At 30.8% G+C, this 14518-nt stretch overlaps 1 protein-coding gene across 1 annotated transcript; it reads right to left on the bottom strand.

Moving 5' to 3' along the window:
- Positions 1-977: 977 nt before the first annotated feature.
- LOC114308016 (uncharacterized) lies at positions 978-8493 on the bottom strand. Its single transcript, XM_082876428.1, has 6 exons — positions 8221-8493; positions 5738-5944; positions 4548-4640; positions 4347-4454; positions 4119-4261; positions 978-1074 (listed from the first exon to the last, which is right to left on the bottom strand). The coding sequence occupies exons 2-6, from the start codon at positions 5888-5890 to the stop codon at positions 978-980; spliced, it is 594 nt and encodes a 197-aa protein (XP_082732554.1). The 5' UTR covers positions 5891-5944; positions 8221-8493.
- Positions 8494-14518: the final 6025 nt, after the last annotated feature.

Genomic DNA, 14518 nt, shown 5'->3' with positions numbered 1-14518 from the left:
CTGCAAGTAGGCCCGACATAATGTTTAGTGTTTGTATGTGTGCACGTTTTCAATCCGCACCGAAAGAGTCACACATCATCGCAGTCAAACGCATTTTCAGATATCTTGTCGGCACTCAAAATTTGGGATTATGGTATCCTAAGGGAACCACCTTTGAACTTTTTGGTTACTCAGATGCCGACTTTGCGGGATGTAGACTTGACCGAAAAAGCACTAGTGGCACTTGTCATTTTCTTGGACACTCACTCACCTCTTGGTTTTGCAAAAAACAAAACTCAGTGGCTTTGTCAACTGCTGAAGCAGAATACATTGCCGCCGCTGGGTGTTGTGCACAATTGCTTTGGATGAAACAACAACTTCAAGATTTTGGACTTCACTATGATCATATTCCTATAAAATGTGACAACACAAGTGCCATTAACCTTTCAAAAAATCCTATTCAGCACTCACGCACTAAACACATTGAAATAAGGCATCATTTTCTGAGAGATCATGTACTCAAAGGTGACATTGAACTCGAATTTGTGCCTACAAATTGTCAATTAGCTGACATATTTACCAAGCCTCTAAATGAAGAACAATTTTGTTATATTAGAACAGAACTTGGTATGATGAATACTCCAATATAATGTGTATATTAAAAAATAATTTTTTAATAATTAAATAAAATAAATATTGTAATTATTATTATTATTATAAAAAAAAAATTAATAACAATAATAATATACATATATTTATATATATAATTTTTTCTCTCTCTCTCCCGTTCCGTCCCTATCTCTCACCCACTCTCTTCCTTACTCTCTCTTTTTCTCTTTCTCTTGGTCTCTCGCTCTCTCCTTCTTCCTCAGCCGACTCCATATCCATATTCACCATCATCTACAACCATCTCCACCATCCACAAAATCATCCATCACTTTCATCACTACTATCATCCACCCAAATCCCTCACCAATCCACAAAACTCCATCACTTCTCTACCCAAAAATCTGCATCACCATCTTTGCCGATCCATCAAGTTCCATCGCCGATCCACCAAGATCCGTGACAGATCCATCAAGATCCATTGCCGATCTACACAAATTGCCACCGATCTACCCAATCTTCTCTATTTCTTCCGATCATCAAGGTCATCACCGATCAACATGTTAAAATTATTATTGCACTGTGTTGTATTTTTTTTCTTGTTATATGTGCTCCAAATTCTCTTGGATTTAATATTGGTTGCTTCTACCTTGATTGAAGTATTTGTTTTTATTTTTATTTTCTCCTTTTATGCTAGTGCACTTGGTGTAGTTGTTTATGGCCAGATCTTAAGGGCCTTTGGTATCATAGATTGGTAATCTATTTCTTCAATTTTATGAAATTTCTAGTGCATTAATTCAGGGGGAGACTCATATTTTGAGATTAACAATCATTATAAAAATATATATATATATATAAAAAAAAAAGGGCATGTGTATATTCTGTGCATAATTTTAGGGGGAGTATATATATACATTTTTTTTCTTATCTGCCATACTCCTTATCTGCACCAACAAACAATTTTTTTGTGCAAAGTCAAAATTTAAAAAAAAAAAAATAATAATAATAATAATAATAAATACATAAAGGAAGAAATGCTCACAATTTTATTTCAGAAAAAGAAAATATTACTCGATTACAGGTAAATTTTCAGAAGGTTTCACAGATTTTTTCTTTTTCACTTCTCTCAACAATTTTTCATGAGCCTCTGTTACATGCCTCTCTCTGTTTTCGATTTCTGTGAGTCTTGGCATTATCACCGTTGCATAATACTGCACTGCATTCTCCAACTGTGCATTTTTTCTTTTCAGCTCTTTCTTCTCCTTACATATATTCACTACTTGTTGTTTTAACAAGCACACCTCATCTCTCCATTGCTGATTTTCTTGTACTCTTGCTTGTAATCGTCGCGCCATATTGGAAACTGCAGTCATGGCCTGTGTACTAAGAGCCATAGTGTGATTAATAGCATCGAAATCATTTCGATTGCCAATACCACTAGAACCCTCATTTACAGGCATAGCATGTGCCTGCGTCACTGGTACTCTCTCATTTGCTTGCATTACAGGCACCTCATGCAGGTCCGACTCATTGATAGACAAGGTAAGGAATGACATGATTATAAAATGAGCTAAAACAAATTTTTCTCTCAAACACTTGATGATTTCGTATCTTTGCTTCTGATCTGTGTCACTTTTTATACACTCCATTGCTCCATTCCTCGATGCATATCTGCTATATCTGCTCAAATCTTTTGTTTGTCCCTACTTCCTGCGCTCGAGATGCTACAAAATCCCCACAATGATTCCGACAAGACAGCCGGCCCCTTATTTTATTGTTGGCCCCCCAGATTATTGTATCCCTTGTGTTTGTTTCTTATCTTCATCTTTATTTTGATGATGTCAAAGGGGGAGAAAAAATATGATTTTGAAAATTATATGTCGCAGGGTTGTCAAATATTTTGTCAAATTTATTTTGTGTCAAATCCATACATATATTGCCATCATCAAAAAGGGGGAGATTGTTAATCATATTATTTAATTTTGATGATGTCTAAAATATATTAGTTAATATACATATTATTTGACACAAATTATTATCTTTTTAAAAAATATATATATTTGTTAAATATTATTTAAATAAAATAATATTATCTTTTTAAAATATATATGTTAAATATTATTTTAAATATTTTCAAAAACTTTACTATTCACTTTTTGAAAAATAGGGTTAATTACTATTCATCTTTTGACAAATCGATTAATTATATTATTTTGACAAAAATGATTATTTTAAATATTTTCAAAAAAAAACTTTACTATTCACTTTTTGAAAAATAGGGTTAATTACTATTCATCTTTTGACAAATTGATTAATTTTGACAAAAATGATTGATTGGTTGTATTATTTTGACAAATTTGATATTTATGGGTTGTCTTATTTTGACAAAATTAATATGGAGTGGTAAAATACATTTAGTTTAAAATCTTTACAACATATACAATATTTTAAAGATGACATATATTTTCAGATCCATCATAAATATTATTTATAGAGATTTTTCTGTATGCAAAATTTTGATCAGAACTTATATAGCATTATATGCAGAATACATCACGTGCGCTATTAAATTTTTTACATTACATTGATTATATCATATTATAATCAAACAAGAAGAAAAAGATGGAGTTATATATATATGTGTATATATATATATATATATATTATAAACTAGATGGAGAAAATTATTTGTTTGAAAGTTGTGAACTTTGTATTAAATTGTCTACAAAAATGGTGGCTCCATGTTTGAAATAACAAAAAGAAAAAAATCAGTCTTATTTTTTATCTTTTGTTGACTATTCAAAATTTAAGGAGTGTGCTTATGTAAGCAATGACATCAAGAGCGTGCTTATGTAAGCGATGACATCAGGAGCGTGCTTATGTAAGCGATGACATCAGGAGCGTGCTTATGTAAGCGATGACGTCAGGAGCGTGCTTATGTAAGCCATGACGTCAGCAAGGAGCGTCCAACGGGTATATTTTTGTGTATAAATAGAGGTGTTGGATGTGGAGAAAAACATCAAGAACTTGAAGAGAAAATATTTCTGTGAGCTCCAAAATTCTGAGTATTCTGCTCTTTCACTTTCAGATCTAAGTCTAGTTTTTGTTCTTACACTTTCATATCTACTCTTTGTGAGAGAATTATTGTAAAAGTGGGTTCAATTACCACTTATTCTTATTCCTTATTTTTGTGAGAGATTTTGTAAGGGTAAGGCATTTATTGTTGAGTGAGGCTCAATAGATAAGAGTAAGTCCTGTGCCAAATCCACAAGCTTGGTGGTGTATTTATTCAATTGATAGTAAAGAAATTCTCAAGGAGGTTCCTTGGGGAGTGGACGTAGGCCTGGCGTGCCGAACCACTATAAATCACAGTGTTTGATTTTCTCTCTCTATCTCTTCTACTTTTATATTGATAATTATTATTCTGTTTTTTTTTATTTATTAAAATTCTGAATATTGTGTTATTTTTAATATTGTGAAATTTTTTAATAACCCAATTCACCCCCCCTCTTGGGTTGCCTATCTGGGATAACAATGTTGTACTTGGTTTTCGACCACGCCCTAAGCAGCGTATGTAGCCAACTTTTTGTCCAAATACCTCAATAGAAAGTTGCTCATCAGATATCGGGCAAGATCCTTCTTCAATAGCTTTCTCTTGCTGCTTTTCAAGCTTGTACTACAATATTCATTAGTTGAGATAAAATTAAGTATCTATCCACATTTTATTAAGGATATGAAGTACATAAAGATTGATGTCTTACATGTCTAATCTCAGCATCAGCATGCACCCATGCCTCTTTTTTCTCACTAAAATGCGTCTTTTTGTACAACTCAACAAGTCCAAGTTCCTCTCCAGTGGCACGGTCTCGCTGTGCCATTTATAGCACACATTAAACCTCAATATAGATTATGTTGTTCAATTACAATTACAAAACATAAATTATAGATTCTATAATTAATACCTCATCATATTGCACTTTTCTGAAGGCCTTTGAGCCAGCAGTGTGGAGGACTTTCAACTTCTCCCGATTCAACTTATTTTTGCCACATCTCACCTATTATTAAATGCATAAGTCAGAGTACAAAGTGTTTCTTTTATTATTAAACATTTCTCATCTACAAGAAATATAGAATTGGAGATATACCACATACCAGTTTGGTGTATCTCATTTAAGAGGTCATTCTCCCTATGCGAGGCTTTACCCTCACTGCTACTCTCTCTCTCTCTCTCTCTCTCTCTCTCTCTCTCTCTCTCCAGTATGGTTGCCTTAGGTCTCTTACTCTCCAACCTTGGTGATCCTATGCCATCTTTGTGCCCAGCATAATTCCCAGTAGGCCTATGGTATGCTCACACCATCAACAACAGCACACAATATCAATTGGAACAACAATTTTTTACACTGCATTCCCTTTCCATTCAACAACTAGTCTAGTTACAAATTTCAGAAACCCATTTAACGTTTGAGAATTCCAGCTAAAGAAAAGGTTGAAAATGTCAAGTTTAAATCCTGCCATGTTATTCCAACACTGGAAAGGTCTGTTGTAGATTGAAACAGATCTAGTGTAAATCAAGCAAGAGGAAAAGTAAGATGTAAAGTTGGATTTGTGAAACATGGACCTCAATAGATAATGCATCAGGTTAGCAACTTAGTAGTTGGGAACTTTGGTCGGTTGAGACTCAGTTCAGCTCTGCACAGAAAGTCAAGTTGTATATTTGGACCTATGCTCAAAGTATGCACTTTTTTTTTTTTTTTTGAGTTTATAGAGCCTTGAAGTTTAATGAGTGAAGCTAGTTTGGTTTGTTGTACAACATAAGTAAAAATACAAAAATCTAATTCTCTCTCTCACAAGTTAAAAATCAACAATCAAACTTTTGCATGCCAATCATAATAAATCATATAGTCACAAAAATAAAATATGCATATTTTTCTTAATGCGTAAAGTAGTCTTTCAGAAATTCCTTGTTTAAAGATTCAACAAATTCACAAGCATTCTGCAAGTTAATGTGTATTTTACATCAAACTCGGCATTTAACTTCTAATAGGAACACAATTACTGTTCATACCATAGCATATTATGACACGGACCTTAGGGCACTTCATATTTAAACCATCATGTTTGACAGAAAATGAGACAAGATTGACAACGTTACCTTATAGTCCTTGTCAGACCACTTTTCGCACAAAAACTTCCACGTCTCTTTTTCCATGTTTTCGGGTGGATCCGCAAGGGCAGATTCCATTGTAGGGAAACTTCTAAAGCGTTGTCGTAGGTCATGGCGATAGCTCTTATACCGGTCGTGCATCAAATTGAGGATAGATTCGATAGCATAGGGTTCATTGGTAAACTTAAAACCTTCCTGTCATACCAAACAAGAAAAAATTAAAGCACATTAAAATCTTCCCTCAAAGTTGTTTATGGTGCGTGTTAATTATTGTGCCAAAAACAAATAAATGGTACAAATAGTGCTATCAAAATGCTTGATGAAATAATGTGGGAAGAGGAAATTTACTGGGAAAATAATTATCCAGAAAATAATTTGCAAAGAAGAAATCTAAATCTCAGTAATTGTACCACTTACCTGAAGGTATGCAACCAATGTTTCTTTATCCTCTTCACTAATATCAGTCCACGATGGCACATTTTGTGGGGCAAATTGCCTAGTGACAATCCCTAATTCACCACACAATCACCCCCTCAAAAAATTCTAAATGGATAAATCTTGATTTTAGATATTTAGGTAGATAGATCATTGGTAGTCCTAAACCCTTGCTTTTGAAAAACTCTAACCAAGCAAAGTGATTACTATCGTTTTATGAGAGCTAAATCCAAGAAGATACATGTATAAATCAACAATATGTAAAGAGCATATAAATAATAATACAAAGAAGAATAAATTACACGCTCAATTAATCCTCGTATCATCTATATTACGAGGTAGACTTCATAATCGAAACCTGAAACAATTTTGGGCCTTCAATTAATCCTAGTTTTTGAAGGTTTCCTTCAATATTACTTCATTTCCATAGAAAGGTGAAGAGGTGAAGTGTGTCAGTTTGTATGTTGGCCTACGCAAGTTGCAAAACTTTCTTTGTTTTCCTTTGTGGGGGATGACAAGCAAAGATGGCTAACTGTCTGCACCGATGTATTTAATTAGCGAGGGACAAGGTTGTTTTGATTTGTAAAACATGCATACATTGTATCTAAATGAATGGGGTTTTGTCACTGATGGAGCTAATAGTAGCAGTGAGTTTGTTATATGCATATCATGAAAGGTAAGACTAGTTTTCATATTACATTTTGCCTCGAGCAATGTAGTTGCCAATTTTCAATCTCTGAAAGTGAAAAACATTAATATTTTTAACCCGCAATTTTTGTTCTTTTAAACCTTTTGTGAATGAGTTTTGATCCAAAGAGGCAAATATGAGATGCTCATAGTTGAAGCAAATGCTTAAAAAGCATATTACATAAATGTGACTTACTAAATTCCATTAGGTGTTCATCTAAGCTAATTGGAGTCAATAAACACTGTCATTTTTCACTCGTTGACATAAGCTTTAAGCCAGACCACATAAATGTGTGCTCCTGTGTTTGCCCTGTTTTACCTTAAGTTCTAGTTCCCTCCTAAACTATAAGAATCACTCTAGTGACAACAAAAGGTTGTAAAATAAGGAAGGAAAAAGGAACAATAAAAATGAAATTAATGATCATACCACTAAAATATGCAATAGCAATGAGAAGGGGAGATGTAAAGAGGGAGAGAATAAACCTTCATCATCATGACTGTTATATTTTAAGGCAATTGATGGGCATTCTCAATTCTTTTATTCAGTTTACTTCCAAACTACTTATCAAAGCCTTTGCACACATGAAAAGAAATATTTGAAAATTACAACTCTTTTTTTTTTTTTTTTTTTTTTTTGAGGAATCATGAAAATTACTACTTAAAATGTTACTTTTCTCTTTCAGCACCATAACTATATGAGCTCACTAAAAAGCATTCTCTTGGAAACTCCCAGGTTTAAAAACAAACCTTGGAACAGTTTAGATTATGATCTTATTATATTCGTGGAACAACAAATTTCAGAGCATATTCATCATAGCAAATAAGCATAGGACTGAATTTGATTACAGTCACAAAATACCCTGAAGAGAGAAGGATATAACTCTTGTATACACTAATATGGTAGTTCCTAATATATCAGAACTAAAATAATTATTAATAGCATATCTTCTTCATCAAAGCATGTAAACACTAGTTATGATCTCATTCGAAATTACGAGCCAAAATTGTTTCATAAAATTTCAATAATGGATCAATGTTATGAGATAATTAGAAAAAAAAAAAAACCACAGATCAATGTTACAATAATAGATCCTAATGTTCGAAAAACCAAATTCAAGTATAAATTGAAACCAAACAATACAAGTTCCGAGCAAACAAACTGAAGAAACACAATCTCTTGAATCAATTTCATGCCGAAACAAACAAAAAGAAATTTGAACTGTGAGAAGCAGAAAAAACATCAACAAACGACGATTGTTCGTCTAAAAATGAATGAATCGAAGACATAAAAACATCATCAATTTCGTATAAATTTTAGCTCAAACAAATAATCGATTAATCGATCAAACCTGTGATTGAAATAGCTGAAATAGCTGTTAAGAGAGATCAGATTAGGGATCGAAACTGTCGGGGACGAAATCCACAAACCACCGATCAGAGTCTCTAAGAGCAGGGATGAAATCAACAATGAAATTAGGGATGAGAGAGAGAGAGAGAGAGAGAGAGAGAGAGAAAGAGAGGGGTCTGAAGAGGAAATGAAATCCCGATTATAATTGTGCAAAGAGTGAAAATATAATAAAAAAATGTATGAGTTAGGTTTATTGGCAACCAACTAAAGAGGTCTGCAAAAAGTCATTAACTCTTTTGCAACCAAATAGCTTCGTTTTAAAAATAAAATAATATGATTAAGTATTTCTTTTTTTAAAGTCCTTTATTTTGTCCTTAAAAATATAGGTTTTATAGACAAAAAATTTTTGTTCCTAAAATTTTGTCTTTAAAACCTTGATTTCTTGTAGTGGAAGTACGGGGTAAAATGGTCTTTTGCTTCCAATCTCATGGAATTAGATTTTATTACAATTTCCCCATAGAATTGCTAGTCCGTCATTGGAGGGGTTTCATAGTGCCATAAGATTGTTAATTCATGACAATTTTTCAAAATAAACATGATATTTGTGAGTCCTACCTCACTATTAGGGTTGTTTGAGAATAAATTATTTTAATAATTTTTTGATTTTTTATAAAAAAAATGTATAGAAAAATGGAGAGATAATATCATCTAAAAAAAAAAAAAGACAATAAGACCATGTTTGATTCACAAGACTAATAATGAAAGTATTAATAATCCTATCAAATTAGTATAGTATTTATTATCCAATTGGATTAGTAGAATAAATTATCCCTCTATCCATTGTTTGATTCACATTGGATAAGAAAACGTATGAATATAGGATTACAACTATATTTATCTTCTTTTCTATCTTATCCTCCATTAATGTTTCTTCACAGTCTTTACTTTATCAAAAAAATTTCATAAATGTGGTTTTGAAAAAAAATATAAATAAATAAATAAAAGCAAAATAAAAATACAAAATACAAAGCCATGTTTGGTTTGTTTTTTAATTTTTTTTAAAATATAAACTAATTTGATAAAATAAATATCAAAAAATATTTTTTAACTTTTAAAAATTATTTTTAGCCTTCTAAATTATAAAATTATATAAAAATAATAAGTGTTTTAATTTTTAGTTATGGGTAAAAAAGTCTTTTTATTTCATTTCCCAACTCATGATATATAATTTCACCCCTATCCCATTATTAATAATTCTACAAATTTGTTGGATTAATTATCCATTAGATTAATAATCTTAAAACAAAATTTCAAGACAAATACAGGATTATTAAGTCCACGGATTAATAATCTCAATCTCATGTTCTAATATTGTCAATCAAACATGCCCTACGTATACTATTTTAATAGGGTTTAATCTCAACTTCTACCTCTAAAAGCAAACCATGTTAAGGGATGGGATTTTCTAAATTCCATAAAATAAATTTAAAAAATGCAATTCGAGTCAATCTGTCTATCATAAATTTCATTTTAATAATTTTAATTATTTATTTTTTTATCATATAATTACTATTATTGGATCTATGTCATAAGTTTTAAAAATAAACGAATTTGATAACACCAAAAAAAATCTGAACGGGAGAGACAAGCCTCTCTTGTTATCTCTGTCTTTTGGTATCTCCGTGCTATTTTAAGGCGTGCAATGCAACACCTACCTACCATGTAAAAGAAGGGAGCCTATGCAAGGAAGGTCTACTATTATGACTGTAGGACAGAGTACCCTCATGTCCTACATGCTCAGCAAGTAACTATGAATTGATTTCTTTTTTGAGTGATTATATTTTGAAATTTAAAAATCCTAAATTCAAATTGTGAAGTTTTTTGTTAACTTGCCATGGTTGCTTTGCTTTGTTTATTTGCATGGATGCAAATGTAATTAGGCGGATTCAACCTGAACAATTTAAATCTTTTTAAAGTTTGGACTATATTTTTAAATTTGGCTTAGACTTAAGAAGAAATTCAAAGATTTAATTTAAATTTGAGTTAAGTTTGAAGTAATTTAAGCAATTCAAAACTCAAATTATATATATATATAGAGAGAGAGATAAATTATTAGGCATTCATATATATAATCTTTTTATCTTCTTTTTTTTTTTTTTTTTTCTCTCACCTAAAAATGACAAAGACCACTGGAACACGGTATCGTTTCCTTGATTCACATCTCTCCACTTTGTCTCTCTTCTATCATATAAATTATTTATTTTAATGTTATTAATAATCTCATCAAAATATATATATTACTAGGGTCCAACTTCAATAAAATTAACCAGCCTGACTGGCAAAAAATTGTGGACAATGCAGTCAATTTGGGCCTAATCAGGGTTTAATTTGTGATGCTCAAGTAAAACATGAACAACTCTAAATACAATTCAAATAAGGTCTGAACAACCTCTTAACCCCAACTGAATATCTGCCCATGTTGCATCCTTGTTCACATGTATTTGTGCGTTTGTGCATGGTTTCTCATAAGTACATCATCAATTCTGTCACGAGAAAAGAAAAGGAAGACAATGCAATCTTGTATGAAACTAGTTGATAGCAATTGCACACTTATTTTGTACAAAAACACGTGAATGTGTCAAGAACAACAACTATATAGCCATAGTAAGGGTTCTACTCTATATAATTGAAAGCATCATAAAAGGAAATGAATTCTCTCTATCTTGGCATTAAAATCTATAAATTTATCTTGTGAAGGAAATAAATTCTCCACGATCATTGTCTGAATGCTTCACTGTGAAATATTCATATCAACAAAAGCCACCTCAAATATCAACTGTCAATGAAGTGAACAGTTGTATGTCAGTTATTGATTGGTTTAAGGATCAACTATAATTAAGATTCAATCTCCTCTCACGTCAGTATGGACAAATTTAAAAGTGACATTTTAACGGATTTCTAACATTACACTCTTCAATTTTAATTGAATACAGTTTTCCGTCAACCCGTTATGTAGAACCTAACAATGTCCAAACCATGTGGCAGTCTATCATTGACTACCTGTTACATAATTCAAAGTCTATTAGAAATCTTGTTCAATTTTGCACCAAGCTTTATTTCAGGAATCCCAAACATTTTCGGTAACTTGCGTATTTTTTTCTAATTAAATTTGTATCTAAAATTTATTTTTTCAATTTTCTAAATATACTGTTTCGAGCAAAACAAAACCTACTAATTATATTCCTCAGAAGTGTAAATCAACAATAGTCATCGGTTGATTGGTTTTGGTCATGACAAAATTTGGAAGTGGATTTTTGTTGTTTGGTTTTGGTCCTAAGTAACTTACGAGGTGGATTAACCTTAGTTTAGTCTATTAATTTATCTTTGCTTTCCTTAAAATTTCTACTTGTGTTTTTTTTTCCTCCTACTTTTCGCCACCACTAAATATATTTGAAAAGTTAAAAAAATATATTTGTGGATAAAAAGATTTAATTACAGAAAAATACACAAGTTACCTAAAGCATATAGGATTTCTAAATATATGTTTTTTTTTTTATAAAATTTATGTTATCATTTTTACCTAATGGATTAATTGTTTTGATATAATTTTTTTAATTTGATTGTCAAATTTGTAATTCTACTATATAGTTGTCTAAGAATATGAGAAAATAATAAATGGAATGTGTATTTTTGGCTACAAATACAAGGTTAAAATTGCACGGATTAGATTGTCCTATCTCAAAGGCAAACTCTGCATTACATCAATAAGAATATATAGCAGAGCAAGGGACAGCCAGGCACCCGGTCACTGTCTAAATAATACTACCTGTGTGGTGGTGGACGGGTTTGGGGCATCAACTGTGCCCCTTAAGTGAGCAACGGTGAGGTCCACTTTTTGAGTCGGTCGAAATAATTTAAATTATTTATTTTATAAGATTGGTATATTATATTTATTTTTCAAATATTAAAAAAAATATAATATCAGTTTTATAGGAGATTGATCAATAAATTTTATATTTTGAATTTATGATTCATATAATCTTTTTCTTTTTTTTTTTGTGATCTATTTAATTTATTTATTTAGATGTGTAATGACTCATTTGTCCACCACAATAGTGTCACATTTGAAAAAAATTTACTAAGAAACTTTTTAATATCATACCATACTTGTTACGTTAGAATGTCATATTTAAAAAAAGCACACTAATAAATTTTTAATTTTTTTGATTGCTACATCATACCCACCATGTTGTCATTAAGAAGTTTTTAGTTTTTTTGAGTATCACATGTTGTTTTTTTAGAATATTACATCATACCCGCCACGTTAAAGTGTTACATGTTATATTTGGGAAAAGTACACTAAAGAGTTTTTAGTTTTTTTTGAAGTATCACACCATACCAACTACATCGTCACTTATAAAAAAAGTACACTAAAAAATTTTTAGTTTTTTTTTTAGTGTCACACCGTACTCACCATATCGTCACACTTGAAAAAAAATACATTAAGTAGTTTTTAGTTGTTACATCATATCTGTCACATTATTATATTTAAGAAAAGTATACTAAGAAATTTTTTGGAGTATCACATCATATCCGCCATGTTGGAATGTAACATGTTACATTTGGGAAAAGTACACTAAAGAGTTTTTATTTTTTTTAAAGTGTCACATGTCACATTTAGAAAAAGTATAATAAGAAATTTTTAATTTTTTTAGAGTATCACATCATACCTGCCACGTTGAAATGTCATATCATACCTGTCACATTAATAAAAGAGTATAGTCATCCACTAAAACACTACCGAAATCGAAAATAGGACAACACGAAATGAAACTCTCCCCTATCAATAGAAAAAAACTTGAGATTAATTGAAGTACTTGCTTGTAAGATGAAATTTATTGGTAAATATCCCTTTAATATTTTAGGATAAATTACAAACACACCCCCTGAGATTTACTTAAATTATAAATTACCCTCTATGGTTCTAGAAATTATATTATGGCCACTAAGGTTTCTAATTCATAACAAATAAGTCATTTTATTAATAAATTATCAAATTAATTAACAGTTTTTAATAATGTTAAAATTTTATTTCAATTAATAATTCAAATAATTTTATTATTGTATAGGTGAACAGTTAAAATTTTCACTTTTTCAATTAATTCTTTCAAATTAAAAATTATGACAGGGAGGTATATGTAATTTTCCAAACTGCGAAGAGCAATTTGTATTTTAAGTAAATCTCAGATGGTATATTTGTAATTTATCCAATATTTTATATGAATAATTTATTTTTAAAGTGAGTTAATTAGTGAAAAGTACATTTGGATTATATGTTATTTGATCTAAGATATATTTTTTTATTTTTGGTAATAAGTACACACGATGTTGAGAAGTTGTCGGCACCAAAAAAATTGTTCAAAAAAATCATCAATGGTTGGATAGTGGCCGGCAAAAACAACTAACGATGGTGAAGTGGACAAATACATGACATTGGACAAATAGTTAAATAGATAAATGACACATATACAGTTAGGTGACATTTGGACAATTAGTTAGGTAAATAGGTGACATGTATACATGTAGATGATATTTAAACAGATAAACAAATAGGTAAATTTTAAACGCATAAGTATCCTTTTGGCCGTTAAGCTTTGGACCTATTGATTCAAAATTTCATAAATAGATCTCGGGTTGTTTGGGATAAATTAAATAAGTGTACTTTTTGACTTTTTATGAAATATGGATTGGGTATGGATTGAGTTTGAAGTGATGTGGTAAAGAGGTAATATGACTTAAATAAGATAATGTGACTTAAATAGGATAATGACTTTTTGACTTTTTAAGATTATGCCAAACTAAGTCTAAATATTTTCTTAAGAAAAATGATTCGTCCACGTAATTTTTCCCTACAAATCTCTCGGAGTGATGCGGCAAACAAAAGTTGGAAAGTTAAACCAAATTCTAATTACTTTCTCAAAACTCTTCTTACATACATTTTGTCTTGTCATCTTATTCGAAAGATTTTGAAAAGAGATATAGCATTGCTATGTTTTTTAAAAAATAAACAGTTTGAATAATCTCAAAACAGTGGAAGTGGGCTTGACTTGAGCTCACAGCATGGAGAAGCTATTCATTGATCTTGAGATACGGTCATGTTGTATTTCAAATATATTTTGATTAATAAAAAAAGTAAGACTCATAATTTTATATTGAATAATTAAAAAATACAAAGAAACATAGAGATTTTTAATTGGTCTAGGATATAGGGGGTTTGGTGTGGATTATAGGGATGATTA

Source organism: Camellia sinensis, chromosome 6 (assembly GCF_055761805.1).
Source record: "Camellia sinensis isolate YWXY chromosome 6, ASM5576180v1, whole genome shotgun sequence".
Taxonomy (NCBI): Eukaryota; Viridiplantae; Streptophyta; class Magnoliopsida; order Ericales; family Theaceae; genus Camellia; species Camellia sinensis.
Note: the sequence above shows the minus strand (reverse complement) of the source record. Positions and strands in the feature narration are given on the sequence as shown.